The sequence below is a fragment of the Typopeltis vanoorti genome, chromosome 22 (assembly GCF_054136105.1).
Source record: "Typopeltis vanoorti isolate ZY-2024b chromosome 22, IOZ_Tvanoo_1.0, whole genome shotgun sequence".
Classification (NCBI taxonomy): Eukaryota; Metazoa; Arthropoda; class Arachnida; order Uropygi; family Thelyphonidae; genus Typopeltis; species Typopeltis vanoorti.
Window position 1 is genome coordinate 97,216,993 of NC_143570.1, and position 25,369 is coordinate 97,242,361.

The following is a 25,369-nucleotide window of genomic DNA, read 5'->3' on the forward strand; positions in this document are numbered from 1 at the left end:
CAAGCCCAAAGAGATTTCACAGAAACAATTTCAAAATTCGATTAGAAAAGGCCTAAGTTCGATTCTCGCCATGACTGGAGGAATCTTTATATGGACTTTTAATTGAAGGTGAGTTAGCCGATCTCATACAGAGGTAGCAGGGTTTTTTCTCCTGGAAACTCAGGTTTTTCATCCTGCATACAGACAAATCGACCCTTCAGAACACACACAATTTACAGACAACAAAATACTAGCTATGGTGGTAGTGGTTGTGGGAAGTAGATGGCGTTGATGTAGGTGATTGGTAGTAGAGGTTCTGTGTAGTAGTGGAGATGGAGAGTTGTACAGTAGGTGTCCTCCTGCGATAAGTCTTCAGACTCCTTGGAGGTGTCACGAATAATTAATAATAAGAAGAATAATAAAAAATATTTTTCCTACAATCAAAGTTTTTAAGCAGCATTGCATAGAGGCCAGTGGCCATGATGAAGAAAAAAAAAACAGTAAAATTTGCAGAAGTAGTAGAAGAGGCAATAGCACCATACTATCAGTTGTATAAAAAAAAAGAAACAGAATGCCCGCCAAACTACGTTAGTTCAATTCTACGTTAAGAAGCAGAATAATAAATTTATATTCTGAATATGTTTTATAATCTTTCAGCTTCATGGTTTTCCTTCAAGTAGGCCAGGGATATACCCTAATTCTTTTATAAAAAAAAATTAAGGGTCAAAGAAGAAATTTGAGGAATGAATTATACTTTTTTCTCATAGGTTATTATATTCGATTAGTGTGTTTTTGATTAATGCACCTGTTGTAAAGAATGCATTAGATGCATTAATTGAGGGATTGATGTACAATGAAGAAAAGGTTACAATTAGGAAGGTGTGTTACTAAGTGTCTAAGGAAGGATAAACTATTGTTATTTTCCTTTTCCACTGTAAACTGGATTCTTGGATGTAGGCTATTGAGATGACTGAGGAAAGAGTCTAATGTGTCTGGACCAAGAGGCCAAATAGAGAGTACATCATCATCTACATATCATAGCCGTATAGAGGGTTTGAGAGGGGCTGAGTATATGGCTAACATGTTTTCAAAATTTTCCATGTAAAAATTGGAAAGAGGGGGAACCCACAGCAGTCACGTCTGTTTGTAAATTTTGTTCTTCCAAAAAAAATAACCAGAATTGATGGGAAGGGAAAAGAGATCTAAGATATCAGAAGGTAAAACATTTTTTTGAAAAGTGTTAAGGTGTTGTTTAAGGAAATATTGGTAAACAGTGATGTGATATCAAAGCTTACCAATATATCTGTATTATTTAAAGTTAGATTTTATTATTATTATCATCATTCAGGCCTCCATGGAGTCAAAAGATTCATCGCAGGAGGTCCTTCCTAGGAAACACAAAGTCTATCATACCACTCCTTGACCGTTCTTACTCTCACCACTCTATCAGGCAATGCATTCCACGGTTCAACCACCTTCCATGCAAAGAAACCACTCCTCATCCTCTTGCTCACAGCCTCCTTTCGTAACTTCCAGGGATGCCCACCCTGTCATCACTCCTTCCTGCTGTTCAACCAAGCAAAAGACCTCCCCAGTGTCAACCCTGTAATCACCTCTCAACAGTTTAAGTCTCAATCATATCACCTCACCTTCTTCTATCTACCAAACTCTGCAGTCCACACTCCCTCAGCCAATCCTCATAACTAACATTGTACAGTCCTGAAACCATCTTTGTTATCCGCCTCTGTAACCTTTTCACAGTTAATTTATCCCCTTCAAATCCTGGGGACCAAATTTGAGAACAATAGTACCACCTATTACATATCATACCATAATTGATATGTTCCCTGAATTTCGGGTATCTATCAATCATCAGGCCCAGTCTCCCCTAATTCCTCAGGTACAACTAATCCAACAGAGTATGAAGTGTACCATCGATGTGTCCCAAACCTCAAGACCTTAAATTTTGCCGCATTAAACTGACATCCCCATTCGTTTGCCCATCTGTCTAATTTATTCAAATCCTCTTGCAGGTCTATCACATCTGCACAACTACTAATAACCTTTTCCAGCTTCACATCATCCGAAAACAACTGAATATCCAATTGCAATCAACTGACAATTGATATAAAGTATAATAAATTTAGTTTAATCCTTTATCCAAGTGTGAGCAAACAAAGTTTGCACCTGAAAATATCTTCAGGACTGGGGTAAAGTGGTACAACACCAGGCAAATCATTGCAAAGGTGGAGCAAGATACCATCACGCCTATCTCAGTATCTCCCATAATGCAAAACACATCTCCTTGCAGATATGTATAATGTTATGCATTAAGGGAAGGGCCACTACCCAGATTAGTTTCGATCTTTATTGAGATCTCTTCAGTGGGAGTCAGGCCCAGAAGTGGAGATACCAGGCAGAAGCAATGGCGAGGTCATCTTTACCTATAGGAGTTGCCAAAAGGTGTGCCACCTTTTTATTAAATTACTCTGGATTTAGATAAAGATGTTGAAAGTTTATTTTTCACTTGGTTAGACTATAATAAATTTAGTTTAATCCTTTATCGAAGTGTGAGCAACAAAATTTGAGCCTGAAAATATCTTCAGGACTGGGGTAAGGATTGATATAAAGGTTAAACAATATAGGTCCAGTACTGAGCCCTGTGGCTCAGTACTGGACCTCAGCTACTGACCCCACTTGTAACCTTCTGCCTCCTTGAAACTGCCGCACCATACACAACTCTCTGATACTTATCGGACAGCCAATCCTGATTCCAGTTGACCAACCCTACTTCCATACCTATGCACTGCGACTTAAATATCAGCTTATCATGTGGCACCCTGTCGAATGCCTTCACTAAATCTGGTGTAAAGAGCGGGTGCTTTTCCAAAGCTTTTTGGAATAGCACCTGCTCTTTACACCATACAAAAACCTGGTACGAAAGGAAATTTAAGGAAGCCTGCGAAATTCTGATAAACCACCTAAATATCAACAACAATGGCAGCATGAACATTCCAAGAATCTGAATGGCACATATCTTAAAGTTACTGACCAACCATTACAACAATTGTTGGCCTGACCTCTAGTGAAAAAAAAAAAATAGAATATACATATTAATAATATTAATAATATAATACTATTAATATTATCTGTTGGTTGTAGAAACTTACATTGGGCACAATAACAAGTCTATGTGTGTGTGTGTGTGTGTGTGTGTGTGTGTGTGTGTGTGTGTATATATATATATATATATATATATATATATACTTATATTTACAATATGATTATACATGTAGGTTCCAACCAGTTGGTATGGAATAGTTTCTAATACTAGCTAGAAGTTGGCTAGAGTCCTGACTTATGCTTGATCTTATGTATTAGGTAGGCTGATACATAAGATCCAGCATAAGTCAGGACTCTAGCTAACTTCTAGCTGGTATTAGAAACCATTCCATACAAACTGGTTGGAATGTACATATGTAATCATATTGTAAATATAAGTAAATATATAAAGATATATATATATACACACACACACACACACACACACACACATAGACTTGTTGTTGTTGTGCCGAATGTAATTCTACGACCAACAGATAATATTAATAATAGGACTCTAGCGTTGATGTATATTCTATTTTTTTTTTTTTTCACTAGAGGTCAGGCCAATAATTGTTGTAACGGTTGGTCAGTAACTTTAACAAACCATGTAGATTGTAGTATAGCTTGTTCTCTGTATATAGTGCATATGCTCCAGAAGATGACCTTGGTATAAAGGTCGAAATGTTGAATGTAGAGTTTAGTTATATTAAACTAAAGTTTTACTCAAACACGGTAGTTGTCTCCATAATTTTCAAAAATGTACTCAGATCACCATGCAAGCCTAAAAGAAAGGATCTTGAACCTCTTGTTCTCTCTATTACATGTTGTCTAAGACATTTGTCCCTCAAGAATTCTAGAAATTCCATTCCCTTATTGCTACATGCATATTCCTCTCCCCAATTTATACCACTGTAGTTAAATTCTCCCATAACAATCATTCTTCTTGCACTTGGCAAACTCAACTGCACATTATCATTCTTCTCTGCGTTGTCTTTTGTACAACCTCAAGCAAGAATCTCATATCTCTCGCCGCCCAATTTACATTGCCTCTCAAGTCATTCGTTATGACCATCACATCCACCCTTTCACTCCTCTTAATTGCCATAGCCACTCTTTCTATCGTTCCTCCAGGTAAACACTCCTCACGCATCCTATCTTGCACACCACGGATCATTGAGTCCCCATACATCACACCTCTTACCATGCTGTTCCTCGATTGCTCACTTGCATCACTCTCTCTCCTCTAACACTTTCTCTCTGTGTTCCCCTACTTACCTTCCTTCCTGACATCACTTTATCCCTGCTTCGAGTGCTCCCTTGCATTCTTCTCATTCCCTCTCTTCTACTGTTTCCATTCTCTCCTCTTCTATCATTCCATAACTCTCTCTCATTCCCTCTCTTCCACTGTTCTTTTTCTCTCCTTTTCTATCATTCCCATAACTCCCTTTCATTCCCTCTCTTCTACTGTTGATATTCTCTCCTCTTCTATCATTCCCATAACTCCCTTTCATTCCCTCTCTTCTACTGTTGATATTCTCTCCTATTCTATCATTCCCTCTCTTCTATTGTTCCTATTCTCTCCTCTTCTACCATTCCCATGTCTCTCTCTCTTATTCCCTCTCTTCTACTAGTCCTATTCTCTTCTCTTCTATCATTCCCATAATTCTCTCTATGGGAATGATAGAAGAGGAGAGAAGAGGAACAGTAGAAGAGAGGGAATTTTCAATCAAGGTTTTAAAATTGGTAGAGTTTTTTTATATAGGATGTGGTAAATCCAGTGAAGAGGGTCAGAGAGTTAGTCAACTGCTTTGACAGTTTGTAGCATGGTGCATCAGTGGCATTTACTACAGGTCTTAGGGGAAAATTAGGTTTGTGGATTTTTGGTAAACCATATATCCGGGGGATGGATGAGAACTGAAAGATCTGAGTTTTTTGTAATGTCCAGCAGCCAGGAGGATATTTTTTGAATAAAGATTTTTAATTTTTTAACTTGCTTTTTGTGGCATCATGCTCTAGTGGGATGTAGGTAGCACGATCTCAGAAAATAACAATAGTTTACCCTTTCTAGACACCTTAGCAACACTCCTTCCTAATGGTAAACTTTCCTTCACTGTATACACAAAACCTACTCACACAGCAGATACATTCACAAAACTCTCCTTCCACCACCGATCACAACAATAGTATTATTAAAATTTTAACCAATAGAGCCCACAATCTTTGTTCCAGTGGAATCTTCCTTTCAACCAAACGCGACCACATACACAACACCTTCCTTTCCAATGACTACTGCGATTACAGAATTAAAAAAATAATCCGTTCCTCCCTCATTCCAGACCATCTCTTCAGAAAGATTTCAGAAATGACATCTGTGGTACATCAGAAAAAATAGTCAGGTCCTTAAAAATATTACAACCTCCACACAGCGTTTAAGCCCCACTGTAAACTTGCTATCCTTATCTGTTCTATCAAAGATAAGCCCCTCTTTTCTCAGTGCCTAGAGTGTATAAAGTACCGTGTTCCTGCAAGCTGGCTTGCAGATGGTTGCTGATCTACAGACAGGTAGATCAGCAACCATCCGTTTAGAAGAACACAAATCTTACATCTGCAATCAAGACTGTGTGGTCAATCTGGCCTTGCAGACCATCTTTTGGATACAACCCACAGGATCTCCTGGAGAAAAACCACCATGCTCCACCATAGTGAATTCAAAAAAAAGAAAGACTGTTTATAGAATCTGTGGCATTTCTCAGAAACCAACTGAATTTAAATAAATACAATTGCATAAATCTTTCCAAAATTTGGGAAACATTAATTATCAGAGATCCCAATTTACATACTAGGCCACCTACAAATGCCCATACAGGGCGCACCACCCAGATAGGATGTTAGAGTCACCGACGTATTTCATTTAGTATTGTGTTGTATTTGAGTGTGTGACACAAGAATTATCTGTAATCCCTGAAGATGTCTCAGTGATTGAAACGAAATACTGGAAGCATTAAAATTAGTTTCAATCCTTTCCTAGTGCTGTAAATATTCCATTACACCTCCCAGATGATTCTGTATTTCTACCCATTCATGATAACCCTGACAGAGTTGCACCTGCAGGGATTCAAAAGTAGACTGACATTGGTTTTAATATTTTCTTCTTGAGTGGAGTTGGATGCTGCTTGGCCATGGATGATTGTGTAGATAGATGAGACTCACTTTCACCTGAACAGAGTTGTGAATACCCACAACTGCCAGGTATAGACTATTCAAAACCCGCAACCAATTCAAAATCCAACAAATTCTTTTGCATTCACCCAAAGTTACTCTTGTGCAAGTTTATAGTTTTGTATATTATTGGACCATTCTTTGCTGAGAGCATTCGCCAGTAGGATCCTGTGACCTGCTCAGTTTTTCCAAGAGGTGTTGCGATATGGTAAACAATTTTGTTGTGCCACAGCTACAGCAGTATCTGGGCATGGATTCAGTTATTTTCATGCAGAATGGGGCCCCCTCCACACATTGGTCAATTTTTAAAGAGATTATCGAGAATATCTCACGGAAGCCAGGGTAATTAGCCATGCATTTCCAACTGCACGGTCACCTAATTCACCTGCTCTGACCCCCTGTGACTTCTAGCTCTGGGAATTTCTGAAAGACAGTAACGTAATATGTGTGCAACAGATACTGTGAATGCATAATGAAGGTGAATGAAAATGTGTTATTTATGCTTGTATTGCTTTTCTCCTTCTTACAAGTGCACACACACCCAAAAATTACTGCATCTACATTCGGTACGTTGTTGAGCGTCCCTGGTGGTGAATTTTGGAAAACAACTTTTTTCCCTCTTTCACATAACACACAATGTATTCTAGCAAAGTTATGCAGCATTTGGATTACTAGGTGGTGCACCACAAGGCATTAAACAGGGATACTTTAATCGTGCTATGTGTATGCGAGTATACATATATATATATATTGATAGTCATTTTTTCATTTTAGAAATTATGGACTTTAAAACCGTATTATAAATAACTATTTTAATTTCCGACATTTCAACTTTCATATTAAGGTCATCATCTGGAGTATATACAAATATACAAGGACAAGCTGAGTTACATTTCATAGAGTATGCTAAAGAGACAATGATTTGATCAATGGTTATTCTACTGGCATGACCTCTAGTGGAAATATAATAAAAAAACAAAAAAAAAAATCAGATAAAATTAATTAATTATTTAGAAACTACATCAAAGCTAAATTCTATTTAAGATACCATAAGAGAAACATTTGTTCATATAGACAGTTTTCTTAAAGTAACAAGGATGTCCTAGTTTAACATAACAATTGTTCTATTAAATTTAAGATTCTGGATTATCTACAGTCCTGTTTATAGTTAACTCTTAAGGAGAAAGGTTCCATGGGTAGAATATATGTCTTCCATATGCTTGGGATTTAAAAAAAAAAAAAAAAAAAAAAAAAAAAAAAAAATCAGCTAGTGCCTTTTTATTCCCGTATACGGGAGTAGGCGAGGCCATTTAGCCCTATCTAACTTTTGGAGACTGAGTGGGCAGTTCAATCTCCACTGGTACCCAATCAGAGACAGATGGCCCAAGGCTATCACTAATTAAGCGGTACGCAGTGAAGAGAGACGGCTCAAATGTGCCGCCATCTCGTGGTCCCTAACCCTAACACAATATATATTTTTTAATGTCTGAAATAATGTGGGTTCTACGGTCGATTTTCTTGAGTTTACAGGACGAAAAACCCGAGTTTCCGGGAGGAAAAACCTGCTTGCCCGTGCCAGAGATCGACTAACTCGGGAACCGGTCTAAAAAAGGCTTAGAAAAATTTCCTCTAGTCTCTGACTAGACTCGAAATCAAGCCTTCCTTCGTGCGGCCAAGCGCGGTGGTTTGCAAACGCCACATCCACTGAGCTACACAGGCTATGCTTGGGATTTTCAAACCATCATTATTTTGCAGATTAGGGTGGTTGATAAGAATCTCACAGGCTTCCTTAAATTTATGTTCATACCATGTTTGGGTGTGATGTAAACAACTGGTGCTTTTCCAGTCAATTCTATGTAAAGTGTTCAGGGCATGATCAGAAAGGCCAGCTTCACCATAGTTATTATATTTAATGTGTCGTTTATGTTCTTTTTGTCTGACAGGAATTGTGCATCCTCTTTCCCCTATATATGGTAGATTACAGGCGCAATAAATTATGATATACTCCAGGGTGGGCAAGCGGAGGGAGTAGGTCTTTGGATGATTTGAGTAAGCTTTTAATTTTGAAGATTTAAAGGTGGCTTTGAGGTTGTATTTCTATAGTATTCTGTTTATTTTATCTGATGTCCCTTTAATGTAAGAAATGGTTCTAGTTTTATTGTAGTCTAATTTATCTTTGTTTTTTATTGAGGTCTTATGGAGAATTTTGTTAATAGTGTTCTTCCTAAAAAATGGTTACAGCAAAACTGATCTGACAGCTGTTTCAAACTCATTGGTTTTCGTCAGAGATCAGGCAGAAACCCGAGTTCCTTAGTACTTACAGTTTTTGTTCTCTAGGTTTCTGTCTGATCTCTGAAGAAAACCAATGAGTTTGAAACAGCTGTCAAATCAGGGAAACCTTATCAAAATGGACAATAGGTGGCAAACATACACATGCTTTTAGCATGTTTCCTATTAAGTTCGGCTAGGGCAACTCATAGTATGGCAGCATGTGTATTCTTGCAAGCTCTCTAGTCAATTTTTGCACGAAACTTTTATAGTTTCTGTATTCTGCTTTGAAGTGATGTTGGATTTAATATTCACTTAATTTATATAATTTTGCATTGCCCAAGTGAAGCATTTTGGCTCTTTATTTTAGTAAATACTTTACACACTGACCAAGAGTTTGCTTACGGAAAATACACCTCTCTGATGCTTCAAGTTCCTTAGTACTGAGAGAATTCTTGCTCTCTTAGGTTTCTGCCTGATCTCTGACGAAAACCAATGAGTTTGAAACAGCTGTCAGATCAGTGAAACCTTATCAAAATGGACCAACAGGAGGCGAATATACACGTGCTTTGAGCATGCGTGCTTCCTGTTAAGTTTGGCTAGGGCAACTCGTATAGTGATGAGTGTATTCCCACTAACTCTCTGCTCAATTTACGCACAAAACTTTTATAGTTTCTGCATTCGGCTTTGAAATGATGTTGGATTTAATATCCACTTAATTTATATAATTTTGCATCACTAAAGTGAAGCCTTGTGACTCTTTATTTTAGTAAATAATAATAATTATTATTATCCTAAGACCTCATGAAATCAAAGACTCATCTAGGAGGTCCTTTTATCATACACACAGCTCATCGTACTTTGCCTTAAAAGCATTCAAATTTTCTACAGACACCACATTCTCAGGCAAGGCATTCCAATCATTCACAACTTTGCATGCAAAAAACCTGCTTCTCACTCCCTTGTTCACATCTTCCTTATACAGCTTCCAGTGATGACTTATTGTTCTCCCCTGATCTTCCACTGTTTTCTGTAAAACCTCTTCAAGATTGATCCTATAACAATCCCTTACTAACATGTAGGTCTCTATCATATCTTCCCTCTTCTTCCTATCCACTAGACTCTGTAAATTGCATCTTCTCAACCTTTCCTCATATTCGACATTCCAGAGAACAGAAGCTACCTTAGTCAGTCCCCTCTGGACCCTTTCCAATATCTCTTCGTCCTTTTGAAAACCAGGTGACCAAATCTGTGCAGAGTAGTCCATGTGTGGCCTAATCAAGGCCTTATTCAATGGAACAAGAATCTCCTTACTTCTATGAGTGAGCATCCTCTGCATCATTCCCAAAATTTGTTGTAATGTTCTCATAATTTTGGCAATGTATCCTCTAAATTTTAGACCCTTATTCACCATCACTCTAATATCTCTTATTTCCTTTACCTGCTATAATATATCCCCACCAAGTGTAAATTTTACGCCCTATCCCATCTTTGTTTCCCAAATTTTAAAACCTCACATTTTGCAACATTGAATTGGCATCCATACTCCAGTCCCATTCACTCAATCTATTAAAGTCTTCTTGTAAGGCTAGAATATCTACTCTACTTGTCATAGTTCGTCCCAACTTTGCATCACCTGCAAACAACTGAATATCCCCATCCAAATCTTTGCCAATATCATTAACATACAGGTTAAACAGCGATGGACCTAAAACAGGCCCCACACTGAGGCACACAAATCGTGACCGTCCTCTTTAGGGATATTGTTCCCCCATACACAACTTGCTGATACCTATCAGATAGCTGGTGTCGAATGAAATGCACTAGTCTAATATCCAACAACATCATCTGCTCTAGTTTGATTATCCACTTATTATGTGGTAATCTATCAAAAGCAATTGCAAAATCTATGCTCTAATGTCAAAATCAGATCTAATGATCTAATCTAATAATAATGTAATAATCAAAATCTAATCACCCTTCAATTATCCAACCACACTGGGAAATCAATTTGATGGTGGGATAATTGCAGTGTAGGTTAAATGAAGAAACAGTTACATATTACTGTAAGTGATACATTATTCCATTTGAATTTGAAGGTGCAATCTATTATCCAAAGGGGCTTTGGCAGCCTCATCAAGCATTCCTCCTGTAAAAGGATATTTTCATAATTGGAGGAAATACTGAACAGGTTCAGTAGGTAGTAGATGATTTCTCATTGTTTACTGAGGCCCTGAAATAGTTGTTGCCATGTTTGGTTATCAGAGCACATGTTCCATTTTCCTCCTCACCCCCAATTTCCAACATGTTGTGCAAGGGATACCAATCAAGGGAATGCTAAATATAATATGGAGATTCAGAACTTCTCCAATCTTTGGTGGTTCAACAGTAAAGTATATCTGCAGGCTGGCTGTCAGATGGTATATGTGACTGAACCAGATGATAATGAGTTTCAGAGGTTTCCTGATCAGCTGCACTTAATCTCACTGCCTGGTCATGCCTGAAGCGAGGCCAAGTAATGATATGTGAGAAGCATTGTTGAAGTCACATTTAGGGCATGAAGTGCGAATGTTCAAATTATTACAATTTGATGAAACATGGGGGTTAAAGGGTTTTAATATATGTTCTTTCTTTGGCTATATCAGTTCTTTTAATATAATTTTATTCTAGGTGTTTATCAGAACTTTCCAGACCCCTCCTCATAATTGACGGCAACATTACCTGTAAACATCCTAATCAATCTCTGTAGAAGTTTTTTAACTTGGTTATAAATTAAATTAAACATGCCAAGAAATTATAAAAGAAGGCATAATTATAAAAGGATGTTTTATTTAGTTTGTGACATAAAGCACAAGTTTAAGCCTAAATCGAATGTCTTCAAAGACAGGTATGGATCATTACTATCAGAAGAGTTGGAAATCAAAAACAGATGGAAAGAATACTGTGAGGAACTGTACAACAGAGCTGTTCAGAAGATGTCAGAAATAGGAATGGCTAAAACAACAGTCAGAGACCTGTCTAAAATCTGGAAGGATGGATCTATCTCTATGGGAAAAGCTGAGGGGATGAAGTTGTTTTTCCAACAGTGACTTATGGATGTGAGACTTGGAACCTAAAGAAGTCAGATAAAATGTGGAGCCCTCCCACTAAGAAAATTTTGATTTGGAACCTCCTCCACTTAGGCATGAAGTTGAAAGAGCAGATAAGCATCTTAACAGCAATAAAGCCCCAGGTGCAGATGAAATCCAAGCAGAGTTAATTAGGGCCACAGGAGATGGAGGTATAAGAGTGTTTCATAGATTGATTACAAGGATATGGGAGACAGGTTCATGGCTTAGAGACTGGAAGAAGTCAGTTTTCATACCACTACATAAGAAAGGTGATATGAAGGCATGCAAGAATTATAGAACTATTAGTTTGATATCTCATGCAAGCAAAATTTTATTAAAGATCATGCTAAATAGGATTGAGGCCAAAATTGAGGCAGAGATGCCCGAGGAACAAGCAGGTTTTAGGAAAGGTAAGGTCAAGAGAGATCAGATCCTTTGCCTTAGACAGAACATAGAAAAATATAAAGAATTCAGACTCCATCTGGTAATGTGTTTCTTAGACTACTCTAAAGCTTTTGACTGTGTTGAGCATGTGAAACTGTTATTGACTGACTGGCTTCAAGTTGGAAAGGGAGTTAGGCAAGGATGCTTACTTTCTCCTCACTTGTTTAGTATATATGCAGAGGACATCATGCGTGAAGCATTGGATGAGCTCAGAACAGGAATTAGGATATGAGGTAGATTGATCAGTAATCTGAGGTATGCTGATAATACAGTACTCCTTTGTAACGACATGGAAGAACTAGGATTAATTCTTGACAAAGTTAACAAGATCAGAAATAACAGAGGACTTCAACTCAATCCTTGTAAGACAAACATCATGGTTCTCAAAGAAAATACAAACAGAGAAGATCTTGAGAAACAAGTGCACCTTAATGGAGAAAGAATTGAGGAAGTCAGCAAGTTTGAGTACCTGGGATCCATTATTAATGTGAAGAATTGCTGTTCAGAAGATGTCAAAAAAAGGTTAGGAATGGCTGAAACAACAGTCAGAGACCTGTCTAAAATCTGGAAGGATGGATCTATCTCCATGGGAACAAAGTTGAGGATTTTGGATGCAGTTGTTTTTCCAACAGTGACTTATGGATGTGAGACTTGGAACCTAAAGAAGTCAGATAAGAAATGGATATCTGCTTTTGGCATGTGGTGTTACAGAAGGCTGTTGAGGATATCATATACTGAAAGGCGTACAAATGAATGAGTGTTAGAAAAGATCAGTAGAACATTAAGGTTCCTTAAGGATACTGACAGAAGAAAATTAAAATATTTTGGACACATAGAAAGGATGGAAGGAAGACTTCTCAGAACAGTAATAGAAGGTAAAGTTCCTGGAAAAAGAGGCAGGGGTAGACCATCAATGAGATGGATGGATGGCATGTGTGGAGTGACTGACCATCAGAGAGCTGAGGCTGCCAGAAAAGCAAACAACAGGACTACATGGCGAGGCCTGGTGTGGAACATCACTGAGCATCGGAGTGACCATATGGCATCTGTAGATGCCCAGTGAACATAGTAGTAGTAAGAAATTATATTCTTGTATAATATATTATAACCATTAGCATGAATTACATATAAGCAAACAATATTTGCAGATTAAGTATCTTCACAACCAAGCTACTTGTATAAAGTGACTAATGATTTTGCGTCAATTGCCTTAGTATCCATAATGCAAGGTACACTGCTTTTCGGAGATAATATATAATGCTAAGCTTTATGGGAAAGGTTTTGACCCAGTCCTTTTTTCACCTTCATTGAGGTCTCATCAATGGGAGCCAGACTCAGAAAGGATATTACCAAGGTTGAATTAAATATGCAGAAGTAATATATTTCCCATATACAAGTAGTGAAAAGGTGTACTAAAACCAAATAGCCCAGTTATGAAGACTATTTGTTTAAGCTTGGATAAAGGATTAAACAAAAATAATTTATTGGCATGCTTACTTGAAATCAATCTTCTATTTTTGGAGAAATCGCAAATTTCTGCCAACACAAGCAGTGCCCATTTTATTATTAGACACCTCCAGGGAGTCTAATGACTCATCGAGGGAGGGCATCTGCTCCACAACTCTGCCTCCACTGCTCAATCCACCAACTAACTGCAACTACACCAACGCCATCTACCGCCGACCACCAATTCACCAACTGACAGCAACTACACCAACGCCATCTACTGCCGATCACCATCATTGGTATTTCCACAAACATCCATCCCCATGGCGGGATTCGAACCCGTTGCCTTTTTTTGGCTAGAGAGCAGATACGCTAACCACTTAGCCAGCAGGCTGGCAAATTTTAACTGTCAAAACTACATCCTGTATGATTCTGTTTGCCACAAAGATGGTATATATGCTTGATGCCTTTGTATGATCTGATATTCTTTGCCAGAGAATGCCTAATTTGAATCTTCCCTTTTTTGACCTTCTGTAGTTTATGATTTTCTTTACTTGGTCCCTCATCATTCCTTCATTTCTGATTCATCTGCTGTCTATCGTTACTCCATTTCTGCCCACTTTGACTTTTTAACCTTGAAGCTTGATTTCCTAATTAATTTGGATAACTGCAATCCAAATTCCCTAGGAATTTGGATTGCAGTTATCAAGGAAGTTACCAAGTTACATTAAAGTTACCAAGGAAGTCATCTTCCTTGGTAACTTTAATGCATAACTAACTGGCTCCCTTTCTCCATTTCCACTGACCAAGCTGGAAGTGAAGTGAAGTGCAGGTATTTACTGTGAGCAATGACTTAAAGCAAGTTATTCATCTGCCAACCAGTATTACTGACAAACTCCATTCACCCAACACTCAACCTTTTCTTAACCAATTCTACTTTCAGGTGCACTGTTGAGGTAATCACCTCAACAGTGCACCAGATACTTATTTTGATTAGTAACAGAAATTATCCATGTTAGAATGGAGGTTTTCATTCCTTACTTTGTTCAAAATTCTCATCCTACATTCAAGCCATGTTTTTTCAAAGTTTCCAAGGGCAGTCATCCAATAAAAGAAAACAGTTTATTCAAGTGATTCGAGAGGAAAAACTCCTGATTCATTCACAACATAAGCTAAATCTAATAATACATGCAAAACCATCATTAAAAGGACTAAGTCTAACAATGATAGAGCTAAATGTTGAAAACACCTCCTGTGTCAATGGCAATCATAACTTCTGGCACCTCACAAAAGCTGCAGAGCATAACTTTTTCTCTTCCAATGATAGAATTGCAATGTCACTTAAAGATAATGCTGACATGGCAATGATGTTCTTCTCATCCAACTCCTACATAGATCATGAAGGAAAGTCACCTATTCCTTTAGAGACTCCATAGCTCAGTCGGTATAGACAAAATCCATCGGTCAGAAAAACCTGGTTTTGATTTCTGTCAGTGACGAGAAACTTTTATCTAGTCTCTTTCGACATAAGGTGAGTTAGCCAGTCTCATATGGAGGTAGAGGTTAGGTTAGGTTAGGTTAGCTAGAGGTTTTTTCACCTGGAAACTCAGATTTTTTGTCCCCCAGAACAGGCAAACTAGCCCCATGAACACACACATTACAGTTAGGAATACTTAATGGTCCCTCTCAGCCCACAGGCCTGATTCGTTAGCCATGCTGGTCCCGAGGCTGGATAAAATAGAGGGGAATTGAGATGGTGCCATATCTCCTTGTAAAAGGGGCTTACGACTGTTGTATCATCATATGCTAAGAAGAAGAAAAACTACTCATTTACCTGGAACGCTGCATCCCATGTCTCCTTTAGCTTTCCACTAGGAAGACATCAGAAGAATCATGAACAACCTGAATATCAAAAAAGCATCAAGTCCAGATGGAATCCCACCAAAATTGAACACCTGCTCATCCCACAGGTGATAATGAGCAGGTGTTCCTGAATGAGCACCTGCTCATTATCACCTGTACACTACATAATGCTTAGCTGGCAACTGCTCTACAGCATAGTAGCAATTTCACATATAGCCAATTCTCCCCCACCTCTCTGCAAAAATATGACATGCCTACTATTCAACTATTGACCTATTGCTCTTACCTCACTGTTGTCCAAAGTAATGGAGAAGTCATCAGCAGTCTTCATCGACATGTGAAGAAGTGCCAACCAATTAATGACTACCAATTTGGATTTTATTATTATTATTATTATCCAGGCCTCCATGGAGTCCAAAGACTCATCGTGGGCAGTCGTTCTTATGATAAACCAAGGAGCGATATGATAATCAAAGTTTATCATATCACTCCTTGAACTAATTGCCCGTTCTTGCTCCAATTACTCTCTCTCTCTCTCTCTCAGGCAATGCATTCCACGGTTCAACGACCCTCCATGCAAAGAAACCACTCCTCACCCTCTTGCTCACAGCTTCCTTTCATAACTTCCAGGTATGGCCCCTTGTTATCGCTCCTTGCTGTTCCACCAAGTGAAAGAACTGCCCAATGTTTACCCTGTAACTGCCTCTCAACAGTTTAAAAGTCTCGATCATATCACTTATCTTTCTTCTATCCACCAATCTCTGCAATCCACATTCCCTCAGTCGATCCTCGTAACTGACATTATACAGTCCTGAAACCATCTTTGTTATCTACCTCTGTACCTTTTCCACAGTTAATTTATCCTCTTCAAATCCTGGGGGACCAAATTTGAGAACAAAAAACTAAAGACTCATCGAGAGAGGGTACCTACTCTACAGCTCTGCTTCTCCACCAAACGCAACTACCTTCATCATCTACACCAACGCCATCTACTGCCGACCACCACCACCACTAGTATTTTCACAGACAATCACAAACATTCATGCCCATGGCAGGATTCGAACCTGGGGGCTGGTGAGCAGATACGCTAACCACTTGGCCAACCAGGCTGGCACCAATGAAAATCACCGATGAAAACATTTCACCAATGAAAATCCACAGATCTAATGTACATCACTCATCTCTTTACATTTGATATGGAAAGGTCAGAGAAACCTGTGCTGTTGTACTCGACATTTCCAAAGCATTTGATGTGGCTTGGAAGTAAAGGCTTCTCAGCAAATTTCCATCTTATGGTTCGCCATCCTCCCTTTTCAATTGGATTGCGAGTTTTCTCTTAGGTTTTTGTAGGAAGTTGATCTTTCTTTTCAGATTTTCCTATTAATGCAGGTATTGTTATTTCATTCATCCTCTTTCTCATGATCTGTACTCATTTACCTCAAAATCTGTTCACCATTCTGCTGATTATGATACTCTCCAATCATCCTACTCATATGATAAACTTTGTAAAGCTCATACATTTCAAGTGTCATGATCATTTATAATAAGTGCCTTAAACACATCTCCACACTATCCTGTGGTGGGACAGTAACAATCCAATTACCTCTAATGCTTCTAAAACACAATTTGTTCAAAAGTCATAAGCCAAATAGAAATAGTAGCATTGAAAGATGAGCTGAGTGGAAAGGAGAAATGTTGCTTGGGTATTGCCCAAGAGCTATTTAACAGCAGCAGCATCTGATTGTAATCCAAAAGTGAAAAGGCTAAATAAAGTATGAGTAAACTGGATAAATGAAGGGAATTAGGCATGAAATCTGGAATATGAAATCATTATAGAGGCAACCCATCACAAATGTTGGTAATAATCTTCCATGAAAAGCACAAGTAGCAAGCCAAGATGACATCGTTGGTCAAGAAAGTAATAGCACAGAAATTTGCCAATCAAGCCAGGAAAACTTGAGTTCTTTCAATAGATAGCAAGTCAAAGAAAGAAAGAATGGCTATGGGAGGATGATGTTAGTTAACGATAATGGTAGTTTGCATGCTGATGTAAGCTCAAGTTTTCAATTTAGAGCAGTTTATCAGGATATTTCATACATGTGAATGCAACATTATAATATGCTGTGGAGTAGAGGGTGTGCTGAAGGAGGTACTGACAGTGAGTAAGCACGAGGTATATGATAAATAATGAAAATTTGATGTTCATAAGGAGCAGGACTTGACAATACACCGCCACGTGTCATGAAGGAATACTCAGCACTCTTGGCACACCTGTTTATTATGAGTCTTGCAATTGGGTAAGTCAAAGTGAATAAGACTGATAATGCAAATTATTTGCCAATCTTTGTCTGAAATTGTGGTTAAGGAATTAGAGAATTTGATGAGGACTAACATTCAGAATTGGGTTGACAATAGCAGTATTCTCTATGATGGTCAGCAAGGGTTTGATAAGGGGAGGTTATGTTTTAGCAATCTCCTTGTATACTACAACAAGGTGACAAACTAAATGGATAAGGCCAATACATATATAGTGGTATACTCAGATTTTTTAAAAGCCTTTGATAGATTTCCGCACAACAAGTTGGTTACTAAATTGAAGCACATGGGTTGGATAAGATATTAGCGAGATGAATACATGATTGATAACTTGTTTTAACGGTATTACAACACCAAATGACTAAATTATAAAAAAAAAAAAATTATTAACTAGCTGATATTTTGCTGGATTTCGAACCAGTATCTTCAGAGCAAAACAACATGTTAGAGTTTACACATAACAATGAGTATGTGAAACAATTCAAATTGTAATGGAGACAAGAAGCTCTAATTTGGCACCCTCTAACGTTTAAAAAGGAAGTACAGTATTGCAGTTGTGTAGGAGTTGATCTTAGGATAACAGTCTCCCAAATTTTTGGCAAAGTAATGCAGCCATACTTGTTAAGGTTAGGAGAATGCTTCAAAGCCACTGCTGACTCTAAAAATAATTATCTGTAATTACTTTTATATAGTACATTGGTTTTCTTCTATTTAATCCTGTATGAAGGGGTGTTGAAAACTAGGTCTGCCAGTCTAGACTTGTCATAATAATGGTAGCAAATGTATTTCTTATGTTCTCCAAGGCAGATGCTAACAGATCTTCCTGTCTCTCCATTGTAGGCTAAGCCACAGCTGCAGGAACTTCATGCACTCGAGGATATACTAGAGGATGGAGTTTATTCTTAGGAGAGCAGATCAGAGTTGCTAATTTAACATGTGGTTTGAATGAGGTCTGAAGGTCATATTTTACTAGTACTTTAGCTAAGTTTTCAGATGTACCTTGGGAATAGGAATAGTGATGTTTTGTTTTTGTGTGTTTGAGGAGGAGAAAATAGGAGGTTCATGAAGTGTTTTATCTGTTTTGTAAGAGATGTAACTATTGGCAACGAAAATATGGTGAACATATTTAAGTTCTGTGGAAAGAGATGCATCATTAGAACAAATAGCCCAAGCTCTCTGCATAAGCATTTTTTAGAATACCATACTGATGGGCTGAATGATGATGTGTTTATATAGATATCTTCCTTTGTTTGTGTGTTGGCTTTCTATAAATTAAAAAAGATGGTGAACTATCTGAAAGGCAAGTGACTAATGAGTCAACAAAACGCAAACAGTTATTAGATTATTTTTTCACTATGAAGCGAATTTTGAGTTGTGGGCTGTTTAGGTAAGTAACAAAAGAATCCAAACTATCATGATCATGTGGCGAAATGACAAACACATCATCGACAAAGCATATCCACACTAAGAGTTTGTAGGGTGCTGTGGTAGCAAGTATGTTATGTATTAGACGGATATGCAATTCTTGTAGATAGTACTATGGCCAAACAGGTAGGACAGCTAATATCAGGATATCCAAACACAAAGACTACATCCAGTTTCACGAATACAGTCACACAGGACTTACTGACCATGCACTAGATACCCACCACAGAATATGCTGGAAGAAAGCCACTTTACTACACCATAGCAAATATAAGCATGAAAGATTACTCCTGGAATCAGCCTCAGCTTCCCAAACCTCAACAAATTTGGGAGCATGAGACTGTCCCAAACTTGGGAAGCTTGCATCCTAAGGACATCAGCCCAACAGCCATGACAACCCAATTTAGACTGCTAGGGAACACCTTTAGTGGGTGAAGGAATAATGCAACATGCCGTGAAGGGGCCATGTTGCAGCAATAGTAAGCTGTATTCCACAAGTGAACAAGAGGATACAGTTTGGTGTAAAGTGGATGACAAACAATATTAAACAGGAATTGCATGTGAAAAAGAGGGTATGGAAGAGATATAAAGAGCCAGGTGAAGAGCAGATGCATGAAGAATATAAGACACAGACCAGGAGAGTGACTAGTATGGTAAGGAAGGCAAAACTGGAATATGAGAAGAAACTAGCTCAAAGATCCAAAGAAAATCCTAGGGAATTTTTTGGCTTTGTGGCCAGTAGGAGGAAAAATGATTGTGGAAGAATGACATTGTGGGATAGAAATGGGAATAGAGTGACTGATGCAGAAGACAGTGGAAATGTTCAATGAACACTTTATTGGAGTATTTCATCCTGGAGGAATAAATTTTAATACTAGAGGGATAGAGCAGGTTTGAAGTTTAGAGGAACAGGAAGAGAGTGTGCGTTCCAAATACTGAGTACTCTGGATGGCAGTAAAGCTGTGGGACTGGATGGTATTTCATCACGAGTTTTGAGAGAATGTGCTAAAGAACTGACGGCTCCTTTGACCTGGCTTTTCAATGAAAGTCTGGATATGGGAAAGGGGCCCAGGGAATGGAAGGAAGGTAAGATAGTGCCATTGCATAAGGGCGGTAACAGACTGGAAGTGTCTAATTATAGGTCAAAATTACAACAGCAGTAGATGAGGGAAAGCATATACTGCCATTTTCTTGGATTTAGCAAAGGCATTTGACAGGGTGCCACATGATAAGCTGATATTTAAGTTGCAGCATATAGGTTTGAAAGTAGGGTTGGTCAACTGGATTTGAGATTGGCTGTCCAATAGCATCAGGGAGTTGTGTATGGTGGGGCAGTTTCAAGGAGGCAGAAGGTTACAAGTTGAGTCACACAGAGCTCAGTACTGGGAACTATATTGTTTAACTTTTATATCAATAAAATTGTCAGTGGATTGCAGGGGGATATTCAGTTGTTTGCAGATGATGTGAAGCTGGGAAGGGTTATTAGTGATAATGCAGATGTGGTAGCCCTGCAAGAGGATCTGAATAAGCTAGACAGATGGGCAAATGAATGGGGGTTTCGGTTTAATGCAGCAAAATGTAAGGTCTTGAGGTTTGGGACACATTGATGGGACACTTCATACTCTACTGGAGGAGTTGTACTGGAGGAAGTAGAGGAGACAGGAGATCTGGGGTTGATGATTGATAGAAACCTGAAATTCAGGGGACATACTGCGAAGGTGGTGAATGTAACCCAGAGGATTGCTGCAGCACTGAGAAGGATGCTAACCTGCAGAGATAAAAGAGTTATCATAAAAGATTATAAGACCCTGATCAGACCACACTTAGACTATTGTTCTCGGATTTGGTCCCCAGGATTTCAAGGGGATAAATTAACTGCGGAAATGGTACAGAGGTGGATAACAAAGATGGTTTCAGGACTGTACAATGGTAGTTATGAGGATCGGCTGAGGGAATGTGGACTGCAGAGGTTGGTAGATAGAAGGAGAAGTGATATGATTGAGACTTTTAAACTGTTGAGAGGTGGTTAAGGGTTGACACTGGGGAGTTCTTTTGCTTGGTTGAACAGCAGAAAGGAGTGATGACAAGGGGCCGTCCTTGGAAGTTACGAAAGGAAGCTGTGAGCAAGAGGGTGAGGAGTGGTTGAACCATGGAATGCATTGCCTGATAGAGTAGAGAGCGAGAACAGTCAATGAATTTAAGGAGTGGTGTGAGGACTTTGTGTTTCCTAGGAAGAACCTCACGCGATGAGTCTTTTTACTCCATGGAGGACTCAATAATAATAATAATAATTTAGGACTCTAGGACCAACTTCAGTTGCCTTCTTCAGCCTCGTTTGCTTGTTGTTAGTACCTGCATGCATATATCATAGTTTTATGTTCCCAGAAGATGGAAATGTAACATTGCTGAAATATAGGAATGTATTGATTAAAGTTTTTTAATTAATATTTTAGTATATGTTTTCATTTCCTGAAAAATTTAATGTTCAATAGATATGTAATTGGATGTCGAAGACATATCAGCATGTTGTGTGAGTGGGAGAATAATCTTCTCAAAAGAAGAAGGTCACTAGCAGAGTCAAAATGTTGTGTTTGGTTTCTAGAGTAAGATTGCTGGACTGTGAAAAAAAAAATAATAAAAAATCTTAGCCTATTCATGGTACTTAATGTACTATAGGTTTGCAGCCTTTATTGGTGGGATTGACATAAAAATCTTTAAACATATGCTAGATTTAAATTGTATGCTAATGATATCGAGAGAAGCTTAACTGGAGATATGCTGAATTTGTCAATGATGCAAAGTTGGGGAGAATTATGCAGAAGGATCTTAATAGGCTACATGAGTGGAGGGAAGCTACCAGTTTACTGCTGCAAAGTGTCAGATCTTGAAATTTGGTAGGCAAGATTAGAATGCAGAATATACAATTAACGAGGAAATTTTGAAGGAGGTGGAAGAGATGAGAGATATGTTAGTTGTGATAGACAGAGACTTGAAGTTCAGGAGTCACACTGCTAAAATTGTAAGATAATCCCAATGGATTATAGTAATGAGGTTATGGTTCCTTTGTATCAGGTCACATATCGACTAATGTGAACAGATCTAGTCACCTGGTTTTCAAGAGAATGAGAATATCTTAGAGAGGGTACAGAGAGAGCTCAGTAAGTTAGGGTCAAATCTACGGAATGTGAGATATGAGGACAGATTAAGAGAATGCAACTTGCAGAGCCTGTGAATAGAAGGAGAGGGGATATGATTCAGACATACGATTAATGTGGAGGAGTGTTTCATACAGTAGAGGGAAATATACTAGTATAAAAAGAGGTCATTCTTCAGACTGTATGAAGAGGATGTGAACAAGGGCATGAGTAGCAGCTTCTTTACATGGAGAGTGATTGGTTATCAGAACATATTACCTGAAAGTGTGGGTGCAGAAATTGGGAATAGATTTAAGGCACAGTTTAATCATCTTTTTGCATGAGAGTGTGGACATCCTGTGATGAGTCTTTTTGACTCCATGGAGGTCTCTAATGTTCTAATAGTAATAATAAAATGTAAAATACTAATTATGCTAGCAGTGACTTTTACTCCAGGATTTATATCCATCAATAATATCATTCTTTTTCTCCTTTTATAGGAGGAGAGGTTTCTCTGAGGATAAAATAATAAATATATTTGATCATCTAGGTCCCAGTCAACTCTTTCAAGAAGTTGAATAAAACATGGCTTACAACATAACAAAAAAAAAAAAAAAAATTACAATCAACATCTTTATAAAAATAACGATACATTACAAAAGCAAAAATAATTGGTCTTTAATATTAATATTTTTATGGCTCAATGTTTAAGGAATTTTTTTTTTACTTCAATCATCAGTATAACTATACTTACATATTGGTTTGTCACGCAAGGGTGGACGTACACTAGAAGTGCGCCAGCGAAATTGTTGATCGTTGTAAGCCTCCTTGAGAAAGTTTCTGATAATATCTTCTGGGCTTACATAAATGTCATTATCTCCCTCCAGATCTTGACAATACACCCTAGAGAAAAAAAATCTTAAATATAAAAGATGCTTAAAATATTGGTATTTGAGTCACTGGCAGGCTGTAAAACTCCTGTTCCTTACTTGCTATTAAGCAATGTGTTAATTTTTTTGGGGGGGGGGGATACTAATGATATTGTGTGACAAACATTGCACGTTCTTTGATGCAAACTAATTTCAACACGTAAATGTCTTTGAGAGAAATAACTACAGCATGTAAAAATGCACCAAGTTATTTTTAATAAACATATTTGATTTTAATAAACATATTTTAATAAACATACAAAATCAACATTATGATTATTATCATAATATTGGAACCTCTATAGAGTCTGAAGACTCATTGCAAGAGGCGCACAGTTATGATTACTCATAAAGTTAATTTGGGGAGGGGGGAGGGATACTAATGATGTTGTGTGACAGACATTACACTTTCTTTGATGCAAACTGATTTCAACATGTAAATGTCTTTGAGAGAAATAATTACAGCTTGTATAAATGCACCAGGTTATTTTTAATAAACATATTTTTTTATATATTATGATTATTATCATAATATTGGAACCTCCATAGAGTCTGAAGACTCATTGCACCACAGTAACGATTACTCATAAAGTACCTATTATTTCTCTTAAACTCATTCACCGACAAAGTACGCAACCATCTATTGCAACTACTTCGGCTCATTCATCACTCACCAAGCAAAAAATCTGGTTTTTAAACCTTGGTTAACCCAACCATGACATAACATGATTGGGTTAACCATTTGGAAAAGTGGAGATTGATGTGAAGTCATTAGCTTCTTTATATGACTTGCCTCAGTCCTGAAAATAGTTCAGGCGCAAACTTGTTTACTTACACTTGGATAGAGGATTAAACCAAGAATATAATTTCTTGATATCGTTAATTTATAGTATAACCAAGTGGAAAGACTTACAACTATTTCTAATCCAGAGTATTTTAATAATAAGGTGTGATACCATTTGGCTATTTGTATATGAATATATGACTTCTGCATTACTTCAACCTTAGCATCACCTCTGGGTCTGGCTTCCACTGATGAGACCTCAATAAAAGTTGAAACCGGTCTGGGTAGTGACCCTTCACATAATGTCCACAAGGAGGTGTGCTTTGCATTATGAGATACTAAGGCAAGTGATGTGAAGTCATTAGCTTCTTTATATGATTTTCTCCAGTCCTGAAAATAGTTCAGGTGCAAACTTGTTGGCTTACACTTGGATAAAGGATTAAACCAAGAATATAATTTCATGGGATCTTTAATTTATAGTTTGGAGCTATAGCATAGAATGATGATTTGAGCAGTAAAGAATTAAATGTGACTGGGAACTGACAAAGAAATACATAACAGCATCAATGTGTGAATGCATTCTGGAGGTCAAAAGGCTGAATAAGGTAGAAATAAAATGGATGAATGAAGGGATTAAGCATAAAATCTAGAAGAAAAATAAGGCAGTTTGGAGGCAGCACAAGATGAATAATAATAATAATTATTATTTAAATTAAGGGGATATTAAATCCCACATAGTTTTAAAACCGAATAAGAAACTCAAAGACTGGAATCAGAGAGTTTCTTGCCGAATATAGTAAACTATAAAGTATCGGCGACCACTGCCGTGAGCAAATGCAAGTGACCCTAGCACGTAGTGCAATACCGGAAGACTCGCAGCAAAGTCGGTAAATTCTGATCGCTATTCTTAGGTATTTTCCATAATGTAAAAACACATTTCCTAGGAAATGTATGCTGTTATTACATTATGGTAGGGAGGTCACTACCCAGACCGGTTTCAGCCTTTTTTGAGGCTTCGTCAGTGAGTAGCTAGACCTAATACCAAAGTGTATAGCGAAAAGAACTAATATACTCTGCGATACGAGTTTCTAAACAGGTGCAACCATTAAGTTACTTAAGTATAAAGAGCTAATAAGCTTCATTTCGGCAATGAAAACATTATTTAAATTAACTTATTTAAATTAATTATTTAAATTGCACTACGTGCTAGGGTCACTTGCATTTGCTCATGCCAGTGGTCGCCGATACTTTATAGTTTACTATATTCAGCAAGAAACTCTCTGATTCCAATCTTTGAGTTTCTTATTCGGTTTTAAAACTATGTGGGATTTAATATCCGCTTAATTT

At 37.8% G+C, this 25,369-nt stretch overlaps 1 protein-coding gene across 1 annotated transcript in view; it reads right to left on the reverse strand.

Annotated features, from left to right (window-relative positions):
- The window catches only part of LOC150094582 (voltage-dependent calcium channel subunit alpha-2/delta-3-like), a 1,537,934-nt gene that overhangs the window by 310,013 nt on the left and 1,202,552 nt on the right, over positions 1-25,369 (reverse strand). The window contains exon 26 of the mRNA XM_090412095.1: positions 23,064-23,212. Within this exon, the coding sequence (XP_090268221.1) occupies positions 23,064-23,212 (149 nt within the window). The remainder of the gene's footprint in view (positions 1-23,063; positions 23,213-25,369) is intronic.